This window comes from Tenrec ecaudatus, chromosome 16 (assembly GCF_050624435.1).
Source record: "Tenrec ecaudatus isolate mTenEca1 chromosome 16, mTenEca1.hap1, whole genome shotgun sequence".
In the NCBI taxonomy this organism is placed as follows: Eukaryota; Metazoa; Chordata; class Mammalia; order Afrosoricida; family Tenrecidae; genus Tenrec; species Tenrec ecaudatus.
This window is the reverse complement of record NC_134545.1, coordinates 20,168,806-20,194,049: the sequence shown is the minus strand read 5'-3', so window position 1 is coordinate 20,194,049 and position 25,244 is coordinate 20,168,806. Positions and strand designations below refer to the sequence as shown.

The window sequence follows — 25,244 nt, the reverse complement described above, 5'->3', positions numbered from 1 at the left end:
GAAGCTATAGAGAAGGGGACAGCAGAGAGAATCAGGACCTGGAGTCATCCCTGCCTCCTACTTTCCCTTCAAGGAAATGCCTGCAAAGGCTCTAGCTCTGTGCCTCATGCTCCACTGAGTGATGCCTTGATCACCCAGGGAACAGTGCCCGGGGGGAGGGGGGGGCAGAAATAGCTGCATAAAAGGAGGCTGGAGATTGGTGTCTCTGCAGGGAGCAGAGGAGAAGCTGTCTTTTTTATAACACTTGGCCTTTGGTTTAAAGGTGTAGACTTTAAGGAGCTAGCAGGTCTGTTGAAAAATGCTTGAACTGTAAGTATACAACATTAATGTGCTTCCTTGCTTAACACCGATAGGTTAGAAATTATGCCATTAGAAGCTGACTATGACCAGGTTCTCCTGGGCTTTTCCTGATTGAGATAGTATCTGAGAGGACAAAAAACTAAAGGACCTTCAGTCTCCTCTTCAGGAAGTCCCTGGGGAAATGTCTGTGAGCAATCTTGGACAAGGACGGCTAGGGTAGGGATTGTGGCATGTCTCCAACTACAGCAGTCTGAAGCTCAGCCCAGGGGAAAGGCCGTAAACACACATTAGCCATGTTCCGTGTAGCACTGGCCTGTGCCTTCCTGACTTCATTGTGTCTGGAAAGCAGTTTGGTGGGTCCTGTAAAAGAATGATCATGTTACCCAGCAATCAATCCTAGTTGTTGATCTGAAGCCCAAAGAATTGAAAGCACACATGCATTGAGAACTTGTACCCCAGGCTCCATCACCACCCTCTTCCACAGTTGCCAAAAGATGGAAATAATCTTGAAGGCCTACCAACAGACAGTGGAGAAACACCATTTCATCTGCGTGTCGATGGCTGCTCTTCAGCGATCCAAGAAGGCCTGGCGCACACTACACAACATGGACGAGCCATAAGCTGAGTGAAGTCACTCACAAAAGGACATTGTGTGATCGAGCCCCAAGTATATGAAATAGGAAGCTGAATAAGGCCCATTGTTTATTAGTGGCTTGTCAGCCCCACGAGCAGAGGGAGGGACAGGGGGACAGCTCAGGTTTAGGGACCCTGAGTTTCTGGTGGTGGTAGATGCCATCAAGTTGGTCCCAACTCATGGTGACCTTATGTACAACAGAAGAAAACCCTGCCCTGTCCTTCCTTTGCCCTCCTCACAATTGTTCCTTTGCTTGAGCCCGTCTTTGCATACAGTACGTCAGTCCATTCCCTTAAGGGCCTTTCTCTTTCTTCACCGCCTCTGCTTTACCAAGTGTGGCGTCTTTCTTCAGGGACTGGTCTCTCCTGACATGTCTGAAGTCTGCAAGATGAAGTCTTGCTGTCTTTGCCTGTAAGGAGTATTCTGTGAATGGTTCTGGGATCATGTGAAAACCTTGTCGTTGGGGTTGCACCCTGTGGTGCACAGAAACAGTCTCACTGAGTTGTACGTGTACAGGGCTGGTGTTTTGTTACCTGCATTTTTGCTTCAGTGAGACAATTTTTTAAACCTACTTGTCCGTGAATCATTAAATTAGATGAGATACAGAAATAGATCTATGTGCATTTATTTAAAGGTTTAGTATTAAGGTAGCAGGTGGACATTGGGTCTCTATTCAAGTTCTCCCTCAATACAAGAATTGTTCTCTTAAACTGGCATTTCATGATGCTCACCTTCCCGACAGGATTGCTGAAGACAAAGCGGGTACATAAGCAAATGTGGTAAAGAAAGCTGATGGTGCCCGACTATCAAAAGATACATCATCTAGGGTCTTAACAGCTTGAAGGTAAACAAGCATCCATCTAGCTCAGAAGCAACAAAGCCCACGTGGAAGAAGCACACCAGCCTGTGTGATCATGAGGTGTCAAAGGGATGAGGTATCAGGCATCAAAGAACAAAAAAATGATATTATTGTGAATGAGGGGAGTGCAGAGTAAAAACTCAAAGCCCATCTGTAGGTAACTGGACATCCCCTTACAGAAGGGTTGCGGGGAGGAAACAAGCCAGTTAGGGTGCAGTGTAGCAATGATGAAACATACAACTTTCCTCTAGTTCCTAAATGCTTCCACCTCCCCAACTATCATGATCCCAATTCTACCTTGCAAATCTGGCTAGAATGGAGGATGTACACTGACTGGTACAGATAGGAACTGGAAACACAGGGAATCCAGGACAGATAAACCCCTCAGAACCAATAAATAATGAGAGTAGGGACACCAGGAAGGTAAGGGGAAAGTGGAGTAAAATGGGGAAACCAGTCACCAGGATCTACAGAAAAGTGGGTGAAGGGAGACATCAGACAGTGTAAGACAAGACAATAATAATTTATAAAGTTTCAAGGATTCATGAGGGAGGGAGGGGGAAAATGAGCTGATACCAAGGGCTCAAGTAGAAAGCAAATGTTTTGAGAATGATGGATGGCAATAAATGTGCTTGACACAATGGTTGGATGGATTATGATAGGAGTTGTACGAGACCCCAATAAAATTATTTTTTAAAGAAAAATTTGATGAGACAGACGACAGTTTTCAAGGACTTGCCCATCACTATACATGTTTTCCAGGGCAATAATTATTTTCTACCATGTGTTTATGACACCTGCCATGCTCCCCAATACTAAGCACAAGAAACCTGTCAGCTGTTTTTCCCTTCACCCTCATTCTATCCACTGTGAGCCATGTCCCAGCGTCATCCTTATGACTTGAGACAGTGCCTGGACACAAGCTCCTAGAGGCTCACAGAACCAACTTTTCTTTAACTCACCCTTCTCTGCCCGCTCGCTGCCCCACCCCTATCCCCCAACAAGTCAGACAGCTTCCATAGTTCCCCCTATTGCTGCACGCTACATGAAGGACACGCCAGTGCTAACCTCTTTGTGGTGAGGACTGTTACCTTGCCCTTGAAGTACGACTCTTAAGATGCAGAGTCGGGCTAGAAAGCTGACCATGGTATGTCCTGGAAGGAGTAGGAGGTTCCAGTCAGAACAGAGGGCCAACAACTGTTTTCTCCTATTACCTGAAACCCAGGCCTTGCCTGTATGCCAAGAGCTACCCTGGCCGCTGCAAGCTTGGTTTTAGAGTCGAGTTGGGAGAAGTATGTATACGTAAAGCTTTTTCTACCAGCAAAGCAGAAGAGTGATGTAGGACAAGCCCAGGCCTTGAAGGGCCGTCTGGGTTAGACGGACTCTTCTGCCTCTCAGTTCTGTGGCCTTTGGCTGGTCCCTTATCGAGTATGGGGGCTAGGGTGGTCGGTTGGTTGGTTGAGAAGCTCAGAGAGGTGATCTGCACTCATTGTGCCAGCTCTCCTCCCTCTCTGCCTGCAAGGTGCTTACCTGCTTGCTTTGTGAAGACAGTTGCTTCAATAGGGAGTAGAGAGTATTCCATGACTTCCTTCTGCTTCTCACACTGTAAACCATTTCCCTTTGCAGCTCTGGACTTACTGGATAAGATGTTGACTTTCAACCCTCACAAGAGGATTGAAGTAGAACAGGCTCTGGCCCACCCATATCTGGAGCAGTATTATGACCCGAGTGATGAGGTAAGATGCCTGACCATGTCGCAGCGATGTGTGCTGCGGGCATTGGCCCATTCAGAGGAGCCTCACGGTCACCCTGGGGCCTGGCACCACACCTTGCATGCATGGTCCCCCCCCTACCCACCCACCCCCCAACAAACCTATATCCCACTTCCTCAGTCCGGAGGGTTAGTGCCAAGAATGCAGCGGGGATCTTTGGTCACCCTCCCCACAAGCCCCTCCCAGTGAGCTTAGAAAACTCCCTCCAGGCTGCCTGCAACAGGGCTGGACCTCGGGGAGGCACTAATAGGCCTTGAAGAGGAGGGGGAGCCCAGCTTCCTGCTGGGGTGGGGAGTGGTCAGGGGAAGATGCCACAGCGTGCCCAGCTTTGTGTCTAGAGATGGAAACACAGGGAAGCCTGTTCTGGAGGAGGAGTGTCAAGTCCAGCTCTTCAGATCACACGGGACCTCCCGGGGAAGCTGCTGCTGGTTAGTGGGTCCGGGGGCTTCAGCTTTAATGTTCTCTGGAGGTTTTTGAAGCTCAGTTTTGAAGCTAGGTTTGATAAGCTCAGTTCAGATCCATATGTGTAAATACTAAGCCTCTGTTCAGAAGAGGGAAAACAGCAGGAAGGCATATTAAAATGCAGGATGCAAATGAAAGGGAGAGGAAACTCCAACCATAAAGACTGAAAACCTGATCAGTGAAAGAAACAGAAGAAACACAAAAGAGGCTTCAGAAATTCATGGGAAACAATTTTTTGAAGCTCCTTGTGTTTATTAACATCCCCATCTTTCATGTGCCCCCACTGGTCTGTCCTGGAAACCATCCTCATCACAGACTACAGGCGGGGGGCGCAGTGTGGTTCTCACCAGCCCTTGAGCAGAGGGTGTTCTGAACCTCGGTGACCCCATCAGTTCCTGACCCAGTAAGTGGCGGGAGGGTTAGGAGAGGTGGTACGTGCTAAATCTCAGTCCTGGAACCACCTCGCCAAAAGCCAGCTGGGTGTCCTCCCATGCACCTGAACCCTCTTCAGCTGGCCGCAGCTTCTCCCTTCCTAGTGGGGCAAACAGGAGAGTAGATCTGGGAGTGTGGGGGGGGGGGGGGGAGCTCATTAAACCCACTGCCATCGATTCACTTCTGACTCGGAGTTTCTGAGACTGGCGATCTGTATGGAAGTAGACAGCCTCATCTCTTCCTGGGAGCAGCTGGTGGGTTTGAACTGCTAACCTAATTATATTTCATATAATATTCTATTCATTTATGGACCTTTAAGATCAAACTATAACTATTAATTTCCCTTTTTTTAATTTCCCTTTTTGTCATTGAATGTGTCTGGAGAGTCTTAGGCGTAAAGAGAGAATTTTCTGATTGTGCGTGGAGTGAGTGTCCATAGTTTAAAAAACTAAAAGAAAAATTAACAGGGAAAAATATAAGAGATGATTTTGTAATCTTGTTAACCAAGATCTTGAAATAGTTTCTTCCCAATTTTTGATTTCTGTATTGAAAATTCTAAAATAAAACAGGGTCCATCCTGTTTCACAGGAGCATGAGCATTCCAGGGCATGAATCTGTTTTGAATTAAGTTCATCTTAATTCTAATGGCTCCATAAGATACTGTCAGATAAAGATACTATGCTCTGTTATTTATTAGAGAGAATATCCATGATAACATACCCCCCAACCTTCAATTTCAGGCCAGTTTTTATCCTTTCCACCTTTAGTACCCTGAAGCGTCCAGTGGACATTTCTGTGGGGTTTGTGTTGAGTTTAGGGAGCACCTGCAGTGGACTTCTCCCAGTCTTTGTGAAGTGTTCTTGAGAAAGGAGTTCAGTGGTGCTTGCCGTCGTCATCCCAGCCTACTGGCCATCGACATGAGCTGTCATCAAGGAGCCCTGGTAGTGTAGTGGGTTAAGCATCGGGCTGGTGTGAAAAGGTCAGTGGTTCAAACCCACCAACATCTCCAAGGAAGAAAGAAGAGACACTCCTTTGAAGATTGATGGTCTCGAATTGACGTCGAGACAGTGGGTGATTTGCTGTGTTGGTCATTTTACGTATCAGGAAATTCGTGCCTTTAACTCGTGTTGCATTTGTCAGCAAACTGTGTGGTTTTCTCCTAAAGCCTATCGCTGAAGCACCGTTCAAGTTTGACATGGAACTGGATGACTTGCCCAAGGAAAAACTTAAAGAGCTCATTTTTGAAGAGACTGCAAGATTCCAGCCGGGATACAGATCTTAAACATGACAGGTACTAGGAACTTGCTGCGCCAGACAGCAAATCCTCATGAGGGGGCCATGTAGAAGGGAACTAATAATGAAAGAGGGAGACCCTCCACTCCTTTTGACTTCACAGTTCACGACCACAGGAGGTGGATGGGTTAACGGTGGCATGGCGTTAAAGCAGCAGTGGCTCCGCTGTCTCCTGCAGAGCCTCAGACACTTAGAACCAACTTACATGAATGCACAACAGATGCTACGTGCAGTAGGCCCGGGCACTGTGCCTGGTCAGACCAGGGAGACAGCTGGACCAGCACTGTGGCTGAGGGACTGACAGGAGCCCAGGGCATAAGGTGCAGTGGGAAAATTAGCCATCTCCGTAGATCAGAAAGCCCGTGTTCACAGGCCAGTGGTGCACATCTTGACTTCAGACTGTCTATGGTGGGAGACTGGGACTGACCTTAAGTCTCTAGAAACAAGCCATGAAGTAGCATTAGGTCGAGGCAGGCAGCAGTTGATGAGAAAGTACACAAACAGCCCAGAGGAGCTGGTGACTTCCTAGAAGCGGCAGCAGGGTCTCGGGTAGGATATAGCGACAAGGCCCTGGCTGTACGTAGAGACAGCAGGTGGACTTGCTCAGCCCCAGCAGTTGGTGCATGAGTGCTCATTGGAAATTAACATCTGCTCGACCTCGATTCCATTTTCTCTCGTCCCACCTTCCCAGTATTAACTGGGATCTGGAAGCAGTGGCTCCGTCTGAGGCATGGGTCTCTCTGTTCAAGTACTATCAGCTGGTATCCGGAATGTGCTCATGGGGTTGGTCATGAGTGGGTAAACGTCCACCTGCAGCAGAAGGAGCAAAGCAGAGCATAGTGGGGACCTGGGTGGGTCCTTTGATGACCACACAGTGAGAGTGCTTGGGTGCCTGCTGTCACCTCAAGGAGGGGTATCCAGGGGGAGTTTCTACTGCCCCTCACCTAGTGGCACCTGCTGCCAATGGTGCCGAGCACAACTCAGACCATCCTGCACAGTGTCTCAGAAGCAGAAACAAAAGGAAACCTGCCTGTTCCTACCAGCACTTCATTAAGGGGCTCTAACCAGTGGCCAGCTAGCTGGGTCTGCAGGCTTCCGCCCCCTGTTGCTAAGAACAAAGGAAGGGTGGAAATGGGCTGCCAGCCCAGTTGCCAGAGGCAGATCCACAGACAGGGCAGCACTCCTGGGTCTGGTTTTCACCCTCCGCTTACTCTGCACTGAGCACTCAATACCTGGGATGCAGGTCTAGCAGCTCGATAGTGAGCAATGGGAACTCTGGGAGGGATGTGTTGCGGGATCCCAGGAACTGGGCCAGACGTGGGTGACCCTGCTCCTAGAAGGGCCTAGCTTTGGGTTTAAGGGTCAGGGACTCCCAAGTGCTGGCCAGGTCTGAAGGAAGCAGTGGCAATTTGCATTCAAATCTTGAGAGCAAGTAGATATTTGCTGGTGGGGTGGGGTGGCACGCAGTCATGGGGAACCCAGGCTTTGTGTCGCATCTGGGGGCTCATATGGCACTTCAAATGTGGGAGGGAACCTCTGGGGTCAGGGGCCACTGGAAGGCACTAGACAACACACCATGAAGCGGTCCCTCTTGAGGTGACCCCTGGAGTCAGTGTCAGCAGGCAGGGATCAAAACCCCTTCCAAGACTCCAGGTGGGGGCCACCCCAGTGGAGAGCTGTGGCTCCTCACTTCAGGGGCCAGTGCTCAGTGTGAGCTTTTAGACAGGCTTCTCGGCATCCTTTCAGTAATGCCTTCCCAGCTCCTCTGAGCCACTCACGCTCTGACCACCGTGTACTCTCTCCTCTCTAGTCTGCCTAGCAGTCCACAGTGCTTCTTCTGTATTTGTTTACTCTTACATTTCAAAGTAAGTTGCCAACACACAGGCTGACTGCTGTCATTTAGTCATCAACACGAGACACTACTTCTGGAAAGACTGACAGAACTCATTCACAAGCATAGAGAACAATTCTGCTGGGTTCCCAGCCACCACAAAGGTGAAAGCACAGGTCCCCTTTGCACACACCCTCCTCCCCCCCCCCCCCGACACTTGCAAACATGGGGATATAGCTCACGGTGGCCAGAGGGAAAGGCCAGTCACCAGGACTCTCTTGCGGGCTCTCGTGGCCCGCCCAAGGTGAGCTGCAGAGGGAGAGATCTGGAAACTACTCATTCACAGGGGGATAGTGGATCTTGGAGACTCGGCATAGTGATCAGCCTGCACGATCTGAGGGGCCCCTTCTAGAAGCATTTCCAGGGTAAAGTTAGACACTGTTGATCCTCTGCTGCTGGCCTTATTCTGACCCACAGGGCTCCTAGGTCTTCCTGCCAGGGCCCCCACTTCCCCCTCTGCCTCGGTGAATTCCCTTGGGCAGCTTAGTCTGTGCCTTGCTTCTTCACTGATAAAGCTCAGGGCAGTTTCCATTCCCTGCCAGCTGACCTTGGGCAGGCGGGGAGCCCTTCCCCTCCATACCCCACCTCAGGGCCAGGACCCCTTTCTCTGAGGGGTCCGGGTGCTTAGCAACCTGACAGCGTGGCATTTGCCCATGAACATTCCACGCCGGTCATCCAGCCAGCCTGTCACAGCCAACTGATCGCATCAGTCATAATCTAAAGGCCTGTGTTTTCAATTCTCCCAGAGTGGGGCAACAATCCCCCAGGGCAGGTTAGGTGAGAGAGCCATCACTTGGTGCTGGCCTGTTCCCTGCCTGCTCAAATACGGACCCAGCCTCAGGGGCACTCACCTGGGCGTGGGATGCCATCTTTCTGGATGAAAATGGGTTCTGGAGCCCTGCAGCTGCGTGCATGCGTAGAGGACCAGCGGGGACCAGGTGTAGAAAGCAAGTGCAAGCTACTGTCAGACCAGCACCTGCCCCCCAAGACCCCCTCTGGGGTGCCTGCCCTCCCAGAGCTTCCCTCATGCAGCAGACCCTTGTTTGGCCACTCACTTACTCTGGGCAGCAGGCCCCTGGCCCTCCAGAGAGAAGGGGATGGGCTAGAACGAGGCAGACAGTGTTTCTGTATGAGTTTACAGACCCCCTCAGACATGTGTTGGCCACAGACTTAGGTGGACATCCATACCTGGGGAACCTTGAAGGTGTCCCGCTGTCAGTGATTGTGTTGAGAGAGAGAGAAACTGTGTGTGTGAGTTGGAGTGTGGGTGTGGTAGGTGCTAGAGGAACCACCTCTGAGCCTGACCTCTGTGAGGGAGGGCAGAGCTGAAACCTGTGGCCTGCATCAGCTCTCCTGACGCCGATGGTGTAAAGCGTGTCACCTGTGTCTTCTCTCTTCTCTCAACAGGACGGGGCTCTGCGGATGGGACATCCTAGGTGTTGGTGTTCTTCCCATTTCTTCGCCCAGCCCGTCTCGGCTTTCCCATCTTGACTCCTTTGAGCCGTTCAGAGGGGTGGTTTCTGGTAGTTGTGGCTTTTATGCTTTCAGAGAATTTCTCAGTCCAGAGAATTACCCCGGCCCCTGTGTTTGTCACCACCAGTGACCTGTGGCAGTGTGGGCTCAGTGCACTGACTGCTTACCGTTGCTTTTGTCACTAATCACTTTCTGGTTTGAAAGATGCCGTGGTTCCGCAGGCCGCCCCGTCCCGCCCACTGACCTCTCTCTCACTCTCCCAGGGAGGTGGCGTCCAGCTGGGCTCTGGTTCTGCTGCGCACCAGGGAAGGTTCCCACCAGTGTACCAGTGCACGCGCACAGGCCACCACCTCAGTGCCCACTGAGGGCACCCGCCAGCCCACTCCCCACACCCTGAGAGAGCCTATGCTTCTGGCCTGGCTTTTAAAAAGTCCCCCATCTTTATAAACAAAAGGAAGTGCTGGCTGTACCGAGCATGTACAGGCTCCCTGTGGCCTTGCACCCTTCAGAGAGGGAGACCCCGGGACCAGATGTGCACTGTAGCCGGCCTGAGTGTCGGTGTCCCGTGCGTGTCATCTCCCCTGGCACTCACTGCCTGCTGACTCGAGCAGACCACTGCGTCTTTCAACGAGGAAGTGCCCCACTCTCTCCTCTTACACAGCATGTCAGCACTTCAGCCCGTTCCCCGACCCACACTCTGAACAGTTTGTAACAAAGCCTTCATGAGCACCTGACGTGAAGCACTGTTGCGTCGTCAAGCACCTTCCAGCATTTCTGGTTCTGCTGCGTCCAGACCGTCTGACAAAGCTCACCAAGTCCCATGCACTGTGGCCGCTCCTCCCGGCGGCGTGTTGCGGAACTGACTTGGTGTTCAGCGCCCACTGGTGTGGCGCCCCCCAGCCCCCACTGCTCTGTGTGGTGAGAACTTTGCCTTGTTCAGTAATCACTGTACCCTCGCATGACTGTTAGTGCTTCCTGTGCAGACGGCCGTCCCAGTGCCACGTGCCTGTGGCGGAAATGAAGCCGTCTCTCCTTACCTCTGCGTCGTGTTCCACGGAAATCAGGGCCCGGCCTGTGTCTAGCTTCCCGTTTCTCAGCAGTCCTTTTCTTGTTTGCTTTTTGATAGCGGTGGTGAGTGGGTTATATATAAAGACTGCCTGCGAATCTGTAACTCACGGAAATAAACATGCATCTTCTACCTTCCTGGTCACAAAAGATTCGGTGGTAATTTCCTCTGGTGCAGTGTGTGAAAGGGCAGTCAGGTCCCACCTCTGCCCCAGGTCTCCCACCTTAGCCTGCCTTCTGAAACATCAGAGGCGGAGGCCCTGAGGACGAAGCACAAGCACCCTAGGCAGGGGGTCCCTGGTTGTGTTGAAGGCAGGCTCCCCAAGCCAGGCTCAGTGGGGTGCCCAAACTACCACCCGGCAGAGACGAGAGTGGGGAGGGCTTGACTGTTAATTGAGGTACTCAGACCCCATTCCCCTTTAACAGAGTTTGGCAGTTACTACTTTCCAAGGGGAGCGCAGTTGTTTCGGTGTCCGTTTGCAACCGTGTAAGCGCCTGGGGACTGGGCCAGCTCTCCATCCGCTTCCTGCCACTCACTCTGTACTCAGCCTGGCCAGACGGCACTAAGGGTGCTCCAAGATCGCTGCAGCCTGGGACCGGAGCTTTTCTTAAACCAGGCTCCAGGGGCCCGCCAGAAGTAGTGGCTGTTTTGTGTGAGAGACACGTGCATCCACCTCCAGGAACACACAGATGGGGTCATCCAGACACACATGGGGACACGGCACACCTCCATTGTCACTGGACGCAGACATGCTGGCAAGCGAATGACTTTTTTTTTTTTTTTTTGGTATCTGAAATGGAAGCAAAACTTCCCAATTGAAACATTCCCACATGTTCCCTTCATGTGAAGCGAGCATCCAACAAGGGAGGGAATCCTTGACCTCTGAGCCTTGTGCAACGGGGTAGCTCGCAAGGCAAGGCGCTGCTGGTCTCAAGGTTAGGCGGGGTTGGCCTGAAGCCAGCTGTGGCAGGCCACTAAGGCAGACTGCCCACACCCTAGTCCACCTGACACCCAGCCCCGCAGGAGACCCTGTTGGGTATGGGTGTGCTTCTGTGGCCCCACAGTTAAGCCGTCCCTCTCACATGCTATGACAGTCTGTGGATGCGCATTTGCGACAATTATGCACACGTGGCTTGGGTCCCTCCATCTACTTTTATATTTGTAAATCCATGGTTTTGGAGCAATCCCGAGTTTAAGGGAAATATTTTTGTAAGTATAGTGGTCTTGAAAGAAAAACCTGAGCGATCCTCTGGCGGAGAGATTTTAAAACATCCATGCTTTCAACAGTGGTTAGGCTGGCATCTGACACGCGGCACACCCACAGAGCAGCGAGCAGCAGAGTAAACCATGGAAACAGCTCCTCGGGTCGGGTCGGGAAGACTGGAGCCGGCAGGGGCTCCAGGGTTGCCACCTGGTTTCCTTCAAGCTCGCTGCCTTTGTTTTGTTTGGGGCTTTTGTTTTGTTTTTGTGTGTGTGCTGTTTACCCCTGTAGATAGGGCCCTCAAGAAAGGTCTGAAACTGCTTTGTAATTGCTTTGTACTGCTGGTGCCTTCTTGGTATTGGACCCCAAACTCTGCATAGATTATCTAGTATCATGGTAAGTTTTAAAAAAAAAAGTGTTAAAAGGAGATTTTGTTATGAATCTGAATGTTTATTCCTTTATATTGTTACAATTTAACACTTGTGGTATTGGTGATTTGGTTAATCTGTATAAAAAATGTAAGTAGAAAGGTTTATATTTCATCTTAATTCTTTTGATGTTGTAAACGTGCTTTTTAAAAGATGGATCATTTGAATGTTTATGGCACCTGACTTGTAAAAAAAAAACTGCAAAAAAAAAAAACCCAACACAGAATCGTTTGTGTCCCTGTATTCCCAAAATAACAAAGTGCTGTGCATGTAGAGTTTGCTTGCAATTTTATCTGTGAAAATGCAAAATTGCCTAGTCCTGTATTACATTTCCCAAATAAGCATGTCTATGAACTGAACTCTTTGTAGTGTTGAGTGAGGACAGCCGCCCAGGCGGCAGGGGCAGCGCAGGGGTGGGGGCCTGTGTGTCAGCAGCCCAGCCCCAGAGCCGAGCCTGGGCAGTCCATTGTCCCACAAGGAAACCATGCGGGTGTCCTTGTCACTGTGGGATGCTATTCAGCGACTTGTGGACAGGAGAAGCCTCAGTAATGCAGCCGATTAAGCATGGGATGGAGGGCCTTGGAAACCAGGGAGCAGCCCTCTGCCCTGTAGGGCTGCCAGGAGTTGGCGTCTACTCAGTGACCGCTTGGTTATAAGGCAGAAATGGTGGCGAGCGTTCTGACACAGTGCTGTAGAAAGACCCCGCCACTCTGGCACTGCCTGTCACCTCTTTTGTTTCCGCCCCTGGCACCCAGTAAAGATGGTCTCATTTTGAACTGCACCACTAAGCGCCTGCTGCCGGAAATCACTGCTCGCTCTCTCAGAGACTACAGAGCAAAGCTGTCTAGCCAGAAGTTGGCGGGTTTTGTTGGTTACGTCCACACCCGACTGAGAGCTGTTGACATCCTCATGGGACTCTCATCCCTGCCTCACTCGTGAGGAGCTCCTCACCATCGGAACCACGGGAGCCAGAGCAAGCCCCCTGAGCGGAGTAACACCTGCCCAGGGCAAGGGGCTAAAGGGGAGGAGTCTGGGTGTGTCCAAAGAGCGTCAGGTGGGGAGCAGGCGTGAGAGTGATTGGAAGGAGCTTGTGAGCAAGGGTGATGGAACCTGGATGAGGACCTGCCAAGGCCTAGGTGACAAAGGGAAGCGAGGGAACCTCTTGTAAGGATGACTAAAAGCATTTCACTTTCCTCCACGGGGGAAATGGGCAAGGTGGGGCCTCGTGACAGCTATTTCGGCTGAAATTGGGCGATGGACTTTTACGGAGGAGGAGGGAGAGTTGGGGTGCTGGACAGGTCAGTAAGGCTAGGTCACAGAGACCTGAGAGAGCTGGGCTGCGTCACTGAGGTGGTTATGAACCACGTGGCCTGTGCCAAGAGCTGAGGGATGGCAGGGGTGTGGTAGGGGGAGGCACTTCCCAGTGTGGGGAGCGGGGGGAGGTCATCAGGTGTCAAGCCCAGCTTCTTTGGAAAACGGCTCTTGGCACAGCAAGAGTTGGAGGTGTACTGAGAATAGGGGTGGCCCACGGTGAGCAGAGCTGCAGGGCTATACCGGGAACTGAATCAGTGCTGGAAGGACTCCTTGCATGGGCCAAGCCATGAGGTGAGGTGGCAGCCCTAGCAAAGGGAGGAAGGATGGGACTGTGTCCATCTTCCACAGCCCAGGGGAAGAAGCAGTTAGGTGGCTCTGTGCTTAGCTTCCCGTGACCTCAGCAGTCCACACTCAGAGGGAGTCCAACACTGACCTAGTCCCCTGTGGGGTCCTACCAAGGGAAGGTCCCTGTCTTTTGGTCAGTCCCTGAAAGTTCCAGTCTTGAGGGAAAGGGGGAGAAGCCTTTCAAAGACAAGTCCGGAAGGCCTGTGTTGAGTCTGGTCCTCAAGGTCTCCAGGTTGATTTGCAAGCATGGGTTGAAAAGGTACGTGGGTAATGGCCAGTGTACATCTAATCAGATTGCATGGCTGGGGGGGGATTGAGAAGGTACTGTGGGCTCACACACACACACACACAACCTTCCCACCAACATGTAATGCCTTTCTCATCACCAGGTACTCCCCTCTGCAAATCTCAACTCTGGGGTGCCCTGATAGAGGACAGCTACCACACAGCCCTCTGCTCACCCCTCACCGCCTGGGCCAGGGGAGGAAGCACGGCTGCCCAGCTCAGAGGCTTAGACTGGGAGACCGGCCTGGAAAGGTCCAGGTGACAGCTGATGGCATACAGGTTGAGGCCAGTCTTGAATTCCTTGGCCAGAAGGAGCATCAATGCCACCCCTGTAGTAAACCCAGAAATAGCAGAAATCTGCGGTCAGCTTTGAAGTGGGTGGGAACTTGGCCCTCAAACAAGAGGAGAGCATTGGGCCTAAAGGTTCACGAGAAGGCTTTTGAAACATGAAGACTAGGTGTCTGCATGGACAGGCAATGTGCAGTCAGGTGGGGGGGGGTGCACTGTTCCAGGGGGCTGAATCCCCTTCTGTCTCAACCTGAGAACGCCGCCATGTTTCAGGACCCTCGCTTCCAGTGCTGCTGGTCCTTGGGCACTGGAGCAAGGGACTCAGGAAAGCTGGCTCTGTGGCTGGGCCCCTGCATGGGAGCCAAGCCTGAGGGTGCTCCAGCGAGACCCCAGGGAAGTCTCTGTTATGTGAAATGTGGCGTGGCCACCAGGAAATGGTGGTTTCAAGAACTGAAACACTCGGTTTGAAAAGTCTCAGCGTCCCGGCAGTGGCATTCAAAGTTTCAAATATTTTTAGCACCAGCGCCCTTTCATGAAATGAAATCGGAAGGAGGGTCCCTGCTCTTGACAGATAAATGCATGACCAACTCGTCTGCGGTCTAAGGCGGGTTCTCTTGAGAAAGTCGGTGAGGCGCAGAGACGTGCATTCGGAGAGGTGTCTAGCAGGGCGATGGCTCCCATGGCTTGTAGAGGGAGGTGGCAGATGTGGGACCAGCGGCTCCTCTTGACTCAGCTAGCTGCAGGAACTGATGGAAGCCGAGGACAGCAGGCTTCTTTCTGGCTTACGGAGGTCAATAGCCAGCGTCCACAGGGAAGATGGCCAGCTATTCTCGGCTCCCAGGATCAGTGGTTGGCCGGAATCCAAAGAAACAGAATTGGATGATGAGTCAGCTGTGCCATGGGAACCCCAAATAACAGTCGATGCAAACCACAGAGGAGCAAACACCATCAAGGCAGGTGGGCCCCAGCAATTGGAGAAAGAAACCCAGGTCACGGAAGACCGGCAACGCCACATGGGGGTTCGCCGCAAAGAGGATGCAGCAGAAGTCATGCAAATGATGGAGGCGGGGCAATGGAGGAGAAGTTCTCAGCCAGCTGGTGTCCGCCTCACATGGCAAGCCCACTCAACGCGCTCTCAGTATTGCAAGAGATGAAACACTGGGCTGCCCTCGTGGAGTTGACTATCTGGCGCAAACCCGAGTCAAACTCATGGCCACTGAATCTATTCCAACTCAACAGGCCTATAGGGCAGTCATCTGGCGGCACAGTGGGTTAAGCATTGGGCTGCTAACTCCAAAGTCCGCAGTTCAAGCTCGCTCCACTCATAGCCACCCTCCCTGTATAGGGTTTCCAAGGGTATACATCTGTAGAGCACAAATAGTCTTCTCTTTCTCCCGAGTGGCAGCGGGTGGGTTTGAACTGCCGACCTTACGGTTGGTTAGCACCTTGCGTTTGCCCGGAGAGCAGCCACCAGGGCGCCTTTTGTTAGGCTCTGAATTAGGACTTCCAGCCTCCTAAGCGGTGAGAAAATAAATTTCTGTTTCCGAAAGCCAAAAGATGAAAAAAACCTTGTGGAACCCAGGTCTACCCTGATGTGCACAGCGTCACTGCCAGCCCATGCCAAGTCACTGGCAACTAATTTGGTTTACTTTGGGCCAAGGAGGCCCCCCAGCCATCAAAATCAGTCCCCTGAGCCACACATGGTGCCAAGAACAGAGCATTCCAGAAACCAAACTGAAAGCCATCCACTCGGTGCTGACTCATTACGACCCCCTGTGGGTTTCCAAGACACTGTCACTGTTGGTGGGATTGGTAAGACTCAACTTTCTCCCCAGGAGCTGCTGGTGGTTTCAAACTGCTGACCATGCGATTGCCAGCCCAACATGTAACCATTACACCACCAGGGCTCCTAAGAACACAAAGAGCAATAAAATGGGCGGAAGAAAGAAAAGCGGCTATGTGGCTCGTCTTCCTTACAAGGTCATCCTCACAGAAGACCAGGGAGGGGCGAGAGAAGCCAGAGAGTAACGCTCACCCCAGACAGCCCTGCAGTCATGGAACCTGGGGCATGTATCCAGACAGACCGGACCATCTTGCCGGGCAGATGCCAGAGCAGTCGGGGAGGTCGAGGATAGAGTTCAAGTTCAGACACTCCACTAGATCCCGGTGTCTGCCCTGCCTGCACCTGGTGTCCTTGCGCAAGAACATTGTGTAGACACAGACAGGGCTAAGCCTCCTCCCAAGCTGTGTGTGTGTTGGTTTTACTCTGTATTTTCTGTTTGAACTAACAGGTGTGCCTTTCTGGTTCTGAAGGGAAATAGAGGCAGTGTCAGGATGGCCAAGGGCTGTCCTCTGCTACGACAAACAGGACCCTCTCCCAACAGTCCTGCCACACACCTACATGGTCCCTGCCCCACCCTTTGCTGTTCCTCCTGCAGGCTCCTGTCCACCAGCACAGGAGAGGTGCCACCCAGAGTGAGTGGGGCAGCGCCCTCAGTGGCTGTGGTAGTACCCACCCAGTCCCTACCTGAGTTGAGCATGTTGTGGCAGGCAGCCACGGATGGGCACCAGAAATTGCGCACCCTGCTTCCCCGAAGACTGGAGGTCAAACTTGGGATGCTGAGAGCTAGTGGGAGTTTAGCCTGTCACAACTTGATGACCTCATTTGGAGGCGCTAAGGAGATAAATCGCTCGCTGGAGGTGGGACACTCGCTCGCTCACTCCCTGCGAGACATTCCTGTGGACAAGACACATGGAGTTACGCTAGAGCCCTGGGGCTCGAGGAGCCTCATGGAGACCACGGACAGTGCTCAGATGCTTCCACCGCCACTGGATCCACAAGACTTCCCAACCACTGGCCTGGGATCTTCCTGCATTCAGCATCATTGCGTGTGTTATGTGAGTCTGAAGAGGACTTTATAGATTGGTATCAGACATATGGGTTAATATTGGACTTATAAACTTGATCTGAACCGGGCGGGGATGTTTTCTCAATATACATTTGCTCTTTGATATCAAGCTCGCTCTTATACGCATTGGAGTGTCTGGATTTGTTTTTCTAGTCAATCCGGACTAACACACACACCATGTTCTTTCCAGTTGCCTCATGAGCATGTGAAAGTTGGACCTTGAGTCAGGAAGACTGGAGAAGAATTGACGCATTGGATGACGGTGCTGGGGAGGAGGATCCTAAGGACCACGGACCGCCAAAAGAGCACGCAGTCTTCTCCCGTGGCGGACGTACAGCCAGCATGTGCCTTACAAGGGAGGATGCCGACACTTCCTCTCACATGCTTCGGACATGTTATCAGGAGAGAGCGGTCTCGAAAAGGCCACCGTGCTTGGTGACGTGGAAAGGAAAGGGGGAAAGCCCTGGTCAAGTTGGGGGGCTCACACATAAGAACATTATGAGGACGGCGCAGGACCAGCAGTTCGAAACCACCAGCTACCACTATGAGGCACTTTAAAGCTCTTCCAACCTCCACTCGCTGCCCAATTCCAAAACCACCTCCACATTTTCGATTTCCATTAAGGACAGACTCGGCTCTCCAGCGCCAACGTCTGTCTTAGTCCTGCTCTGGTGCCCACAGCACAAGTGGCTGGAAATTTACAGCAAAGGTCGACCAGATTAAGAATACTATGAAGCAATATTTTTTAAACCATTTTATTGAAAGCTCATACAATTCTTATCACAATCCATCCATACATACAACATGTACATTTGTTGCCATCATCATTCTCGAAACATTTGCCTTCTACTTGAGCCCTTAATATCTGTTGCTCATTTCCCCCTCCCTCCCCACTTCCCCCCTACCTCATGAACCCTTCATCATTCATAAATTATTATTTTGTCATATATTACACTGTCCGACGTCTCTGCCCCCCCCCACACACACACACCTTCTTCTCTGCTGTCCCTCAGGGAGGAGGCTATACAGAGATTCTTGTAATCAGTTCCCCCTTTCTACCCCACATTCTCTCCACCCTCCAGGCATCGCCACTCTCCTCACCACTGGACCTGGAGGAGACATCTGTATTGGAGCAATATTTTTTTTAAGGAGAGAAAGCTGACATGGATCATCACAATGAAGAAACCGAGAGTCCACCCAGTAGTGGGTTACGAGTTGGGTTGTGATCCGGAATGTGGGCGGTTCAAAACCACCAGCAGCTCCTCGGGAGGAAAACTGGGCTCTCTACTCTCATAAACATGTACCGTCTCGGAAACCCACAGGGGTCGATAGGAGTAAGCATTGACTCACTGGCAGTGAGTGAGTGAGGCAGTGCCGACTTCCTGAAATCGTGAGGCAAACCTGCTTTGCGATTAAATCTTTGCTCCACTTTAAAAAAACATAAGGCCACATGATCTTAACAGGCTTATACTTCAATAACCTGCAAGTTATTTTCATAAGAGAATACAGGACCACAATGGGTATCTCCTTTATCAGATCAGCATTTCTCTAACCAGTGGCCTCTGTTTACAGCTTTTCAATGGTCTCATTTATCCTTTCTAGTAATCATACCCTTTGAAAGTATGTAGAGTCGGCCTGGTTTGTCTTATAAAACCATTAATGCTTCTTTTTCACAAGTGGTAACTTTAACGAACTGAAATTTATTTGTTCACGGTTGAAACTAGAAGTCCGAATTCAGAGTGCATGCTCTAGTGCAAGGTCGGTGGTTCTCCACTTTCCTCTTGCCGTGACCCTTTCATCCAACTCCTCATGTGGTGGTGACCCCATGGCAGTGATTTTTTTTGGGTTAGAGATTAACTTAAACCCTACACTAATACTGCCTCATTAGCATAACAAGGGAACCCCATCCCAGTCAGATTATAGCCACAGGTCCAGGGGTTAGAATTTACAGCGAATATTTTGGGGGAGGGACTGTGGTGTGATGAATCACTTTTGTATGATTTTTTCACCATTGCTTGTGACTTCTACAGATTGGGAACTGGACATCCTGTTAATAATGCAAGTAAGGGGCATGGCACCCTTATGGGGATGGCATCATGCCAATATGAAGAAACTTAATGAGAGAATTGGTCAGTTCTGCCATCCAGGTACGCTTGAAAGAGCCAATCCTAGAGCAGAGGGAGGATCTCACCAAAGAAGAAGAATGGGGGCGGAGAATGTCCCTGTGCTGAGAACCTCCTGGACCCAAGAGAGAGCTGTCACACCAATGATGACGCCAGACTGTCAGAAGCGGTGGCAGAGAACCGGCAACAGAAAAACCAGGAGGCGAGCAAAAGATGGCGCAGTAGATTTCCCAGTCATGGGTGAGAGAGTTTAGCACCTTGGGCTGATGCTTACCGGCAGAGTGGGGTGGAGTACGGTGCCTCAAGGCATTTGTCAGTGAAGCTAGTTTTGTGAATTCTTGAAACTAAGAGTGGAGTCCCTTCAGGCCAGGGCTTATTTGTGGAGTGGAGTGCCTCTGGGCACCTATTGGTGAAGGTGAAGAACTTTGTAACACCTGCCTGTCCTGGGCAGAGCTAGGCAAGGCCAAGAACCACAGGGGTTGAGAAGCTGAGGACCAAGAGGCCACAGGCCAGGGAGAAGCCTGCATGTGAGCACAACTGAGAAGCTGTCCAAACAAAGAACTGTATCCCAAGTCCTTCCTGATCCTGAATTGTAACCTATTCCTCCGCTAAGAAGCCCCACGACTATAAATTCTGTGTGGCCAATACAATATGCAATGAGCTACTGAAGCCAACCGGGAAGCAGGGAGGGCGGATGGTTGATGTCAGGCTTGGTGAAGAAGGCTGGCGAGAGATAATGGATAAAGGTATAGTGCTTGGGCACTTGCTGTTGGTATTGCTGGTCATGTAAAACACATTTTCAAAAACAGTTTTGTTGGCGTAACATGCACATAGAATATACCACTCAGTCGTTCAATCACAGTAAAAAGAGTTGTACAATCATCACCACCATTGAATTTATTGATTTTCTTTCAAACCATTTTCTTAGGACTTAATCCAGACATCATACATTCCCTAGTTCAATTATAATCAATTTTTTTTTAATTTTTTTATTTTAACAATTTATTGGGGCTGATACAATTCTTTTCACAGTTCATACATATACATACATCAATTGTATAAAGCACATCTGTACAGTCTTTGCCCTAATCATTTTTTTCTCTTTTCTTCTTTTACATTTTATTAGGGACTCAAACAACTCTTACCACAATCCATACATATACATACATCAATTGTATAAAGCACATCCATACATTCCCTGCCCCAATCATTCTCAAGGCATTTACTCTCCACTTAAGCCCCTTGCATCAGGTCCTCTTTTTTTCCCCGCCCCCTCCCTCCCCATTCCCCCCTCCCTCATGTGCCCTTGGTAATTTATACATCGTTATTTTGTCATATCTTGCCCTATCCGGAGTCTCCCTTCCCCCCTTCTCTGCTGTCCCTCTCCCAGGGAAGAGGTCACATGTGGATCCTTGTAATCAGTTCCCCCTTTCCAACCCACTCACCCTCCACTCTCCCAGCATCATCCCTCACACCCTTGGTCCTGAAGGTATCATCCACCCTGGATTCCCTGTACCTCCAGCCCTCATGTGTACCAGTGTACAGCCTCTGTCCTATCCAGCCCTGCAAGGTAGAATTCGGATCATGGTAGTTGGGGGGAGGAAGCATCCAGGATCTGGGGGAAAGCTGTGTTCTTCATCGATACTACCTCACACCCTAATTAACCCATCTCCTCTCCTAAACCCCTCTATGAGGGGATCTCCATTGGCCGACACTTGGGCCTTGGGTCTCCACTCTGCACTTCCCCCTTCATTTAATATGATATATATATACATATATACACATACATATATACATATACACATATATACACATACATACACACACTTATATCTTCTTTTTTTTCATGATGCCTTATACCTGGTCCCTTGGGCACTTCGTGATCGCACTGGCCGGTGTGCTTCTTCCATGTGGGCTTATTTGCTTCTGAGCTAGATGGCCGCTTGTTCACCTTCAAGCCTTTAAGACCCCAGACACTATCTCTTTTGATAGCCGGGCACCATCAGCTTTCTTCACCACATTTGCTTATGCACCCATTTGTCTTCAGCGATCCTATCATGGAGGTGTGCAGTCAATGATATGATTTTTTGTTCTTTGATGCCTGGTAACTGATCCCTTCGGGACTACGTGATCACACAGGCTAGTGTGTTCTTCCATGTGGACTTTGTTGCTTCTGAGCTAGATGGCCGCTTGTTTATCTTCAAGCCTTTAAGACCCCAGTCACTATCTCTTTTGATAGCCGGGCACCATCAGCTTTCTTCACCACATTTACTTGTTCACCCACTTTGGCTCCAGCCGTTGTGTCGGGAGAGTGAGCATCATAGAGTTCCAATTTAATAAAAGAAGGTATTCATGCATTGAGGGAGTGTTTGAGTAGAGGCCCAAGGTCCTTCCACCACCTTAATATTTGACCTATAAATATAGACACATAGATCTATTTCCCCATCCTCCTATATATATTTGCATGTACATGTCTTTGTCTAGACCTCCATGAATGCCCTTTGACTCCTAGCTCTTTCCTCCATCTCCCTTGACCTTCCTCCTGCCCTACTACCATGCTTCATCGCCACCTGGGCTAGAGTATACCTCTTCTCTAAGCAACCTTACCCTTGATCATTTCCCACCAGGCCTGCCACTCCCCCTTCTCTACCATTTGGGAATTTTAAAGCATTTTATTCTTTCCTGTATTCACTGTTATTGACTCCCCGTTTCCCCCCAACCTCCCCTGCCATCCCCCCAAGAAACTACTCACCCAGCTACGATCTCTATAGCTTCGCCTGTCGTTTCTTCTACAGAAAAACACGCATACACAAAACAGCAACAAAGTAAAACAGATAAAAGGCAATCAGAAAGAAAACAGAAAATATTAAAAACTAGAACAAATTAAAAATGGGTCAAAAGGGAGATCAAGCGATAAGCTGTGAGATTGTAACCTGGCTGCATCTGCCATCACCCACTTCCTAATGCGCTCTCATGGTATCAAGGCCATTCACACCCCTCATGCGTGGTCAGAGGGGCTTCGCCGGGGCCTCCATCCACATGTAAAACACGTGGTTGCTAAGGCTCACAGGTACAGGGCTGAAAGGGTGCTGATGCTCAGCAGGTGTCAGAAAAGCAGTTAGTATGAGACAGGTTTGGAAAGAGGTAGGATTCCCCCAACCCCAATTCTCAAGTTCAGATGACTTTGAGGATTTCCCCAATGGGCTCCATCATTGAAATTGTGGCATATTACAAAAGTCTGCATCACTTTCAATCTACGTCACCCCTGCAAGAATACGTGCTTCTCTCCCCTGGGAGGAGAACGTGTTTAGTCCCCACCCTGGCTCGGCAGCACTCCCCACTGGACCGCCTCAAACCAGGCACAGGAGCCGAGCAGGCAGACTCTTGGCACCTGGGGTGAACCTGAGCCAGAAACATGGGACAGAGGACTTGAACCCGAGGAACTAGCTGCCCTGCGCGTCATCCCCTAAGAAGTGATGCCATCCTACCCAGAAACCTTTCCCTTGGACTCCATTTTTGAACACCTGTGGCGCTCATATCCAATGACCATAGCCCCGCCCATGTCGTCCCAATTCCCTGAATTCTCCACTCCATATCATGAATAAATATAATGTGCTTCCAGCCTCAAAGCCATTGAGTCAGCGGAGTGGCTAGTGGCTTTGAACTGCTGACCTTTAGGGTCGCAACCCAACGTGTAATCACCATGCCACCAGGGATCCTCCTCCCTGCCTAAATTCCTGAAAAACCTCCCCTTGTCTCTTGTTTGCCAAGACTCTGACCTGGGTGGTGTTAAGCACCCTACCACATCTCCTTCAAGGTACATCTTTCTCTCCGTGGGAAGCTTGATTTCCTGCCTTGGGCACTCCTGCACGTCCCAAGAGAGCAAGGTTCTTGTAGGAGAGGGACCAGTGAGCTGACAGCTCAGGGACCGCAAGGACCAGTTAAACGTCATCACCTACGTCTTCAAGAGGTGGTTGCACCGCCTAGAACCAAGCTGGACTTCCTGCCCTGTTAGAACGGTTGTGATTGCGACACCTCTACTGGACTTGTTTTCACCCCAGACGCCTTATTGACAGATAATTCGCATACCATCCAATCAATAGTTCTATCACGTCAAGCTGTACAATCATCGCCATGTTCCGTTTTAGAACATCCTTTTCATTCTTGTCCTCGTCATTATGAGCTCCCCATCTCCCCCCAACCCCCCCCCCCCCGCCATTCCCCCAAGGAACCATTGTTCCTGCCTCTGTAGATTCGCCTCTCCTGGATTTCATACTCAGAAAACATACCAAAATAATAGGACAAAGCAAAACACAACTTCAATAGAAAAGAAAGCAGAAACTATTAAAAACTAGAACAATGTGGATCATAAGGGAGATCCAATGATAGGGTGTTAAATCTTAACCTCGCTGCATCTGCAGCAACCCACTCTCTAGCGCATCCTGTGCAACAGCCAGGCCATTTACATCCCTGGGCCATGGTCAGAGGGGATGCACCAGGGGCTTAGTGCACGTGTATTCCCCCTTCCCCCTTTAAAAAAACTGGAACAGCTTTAACATGTGTCAAAGGGGAGGTGGCTAAACTTTTCGGGAATGAAATAGTCTAGAGAAATGGCCTAAGCCAGTGGTTCTCAACCTATGGGTCGCGACCCCTTGGGGAGGGTCAAACAACCCTTTCACAGGGGTCACCCGATTCATCACAGTAGCAAAATGACAGGGATGAAGTACCAAAGAAAATAATATTATGGTTGGGGGGTCACCACCACATGAGGAATTGTATGAAAGGATCCTGCACTGGGAAGGTTGAGAGTCTCTGGTCTCAGTGCTCCACCCCTCAATCTTCCACCAAACAATAGACAGGCTGACAAGGGGTGGGAAGGGACAGGGGTGGGGGGTGGGGTGTTAACCCTGGAGATGTTCACACACTGTAGAACCATGAACCATCTGAGATCACAAGGGCAGCATTCACCAAGGACGGAAGTTCAGAGGGTCAGGCAGGAGGGGGGAGGGAAATGGAAAATGGAAACGGGGAGGAAGTGAGAGGAGGGATGTTCTATGGTGAGCACAAATCCGACTGAACTGTTGATTGGGGAAATGTGCTACCGTCAGCTTTCACCCAGCTCACGAAAAAGTGTGTTTATCCAATTGATGGATGTATGGATTGCGATAAGACTTGTATGAGCCCCTAATAAAATGATTTTTAAAGTGTGTTTATCATTTTAAACTAAGTGTCCAAGTGCCACACATACTTCAGATGTTTAGGTATATTTTGAGGGGGTACCCCAAAAGAAGCAGAATTTTTTTGTTTTCAAAGCTGTGTATTTATTTATTTTTTTACAAACCAACCTTATCACCTTCAAAGCACTCTCCATGACACCTAATTCATTTGTCAAATCTGTGATTCCTTTCTTGGAAACGTGTTTTACACCCATCTGCTTGCATGGCTGACAGCATTTCCCTCATTTTTTTCTTCATCTCTTCTCCACCATCGAATAGCTGTCCTTTCATGTCCCTCTTCATTCGTGGAAACAAAAAGAAGTCACATGGACCGAGGTCAGGTGAGTCAAGAGTGTGGGGCAAGAGAGGCATGCTGTCTTGTTTTTGTTTTTTTGCCAAAAACTGGTGCAATGAGATGACTGTGTGAGCAGGTGCATTGTCGTGGTGGCAAAAGCAGTCCCCCATCTGCCTCAAATCAGGCCTTTTTTGTCACACAGTTACTCTATCTTTTCAGAATCTCCAAATAGAACGTTTGATTAACAGTCTGACCTGGTAGAACAAACTCCAAATGTACTATAAGTCAACATTTTCATCCTTTTGGGAAGTTGACAGACATCCAGAATGAGGGTTGTCATCAATAGACATTTTACATTTTTTGAAATAAGAAAACCACTTGTACATAGCCCTGTCCCCATAAGTTGTGTTCAACATCACAACAGTTTCTGTTGCATTTTTATTTTTCCCTGCGGCATTTTCCCAAGCAGGAAACAATTTCACAGCTGCACGCTGCTCTTTTAAATCAGCCATCACAAAATTAAGGTTTTCGAGAGAAACTGCTTTCAAAAAAAAAAATTCACTGTGACCAGAGAGTACCTTCCCAGGGGACACCACTGGATACACTAACTCAGAGCGCATCGCTTGCCTAGAGGCAGTGGGGTTGGGGGTGTGTGAGG

At 50.1% G+C, this 25,244-nt stretch overlaps 1 protein-coding gene across 1 annotated transcript in view; it reads left to right on the top strand.

Annotated features, from left to right (window-relative positions):
* The window catches only part of MAPK1 (mitogen-activated protein kinase 1), an 83,108-nt gene extending 72,073 nt beyond the window's left edge, over positions 1–11,035 (top strand). The window contains exons 7-9 of the mRNA XM_075534686.1: positions 3,420–3,529; positions 5,625–5,750; positions 9,051–11,035. Of these exons, the coding sequence (XP_075390801.1) occupies positions 3,420–3,529; positions 5,625–5,741 (227 nt within the window). The 3' untranslated portion in view covers positions 5,742–5,750; positions 9,051–11,035. The remainder of the gene's footprint in view (positions 1–3,419; positions 3,530–5,624; positions 5,751–9,050) is intronic.
* Positions 11,036–25,244: the final 14,209 nt, after the last annotated feature.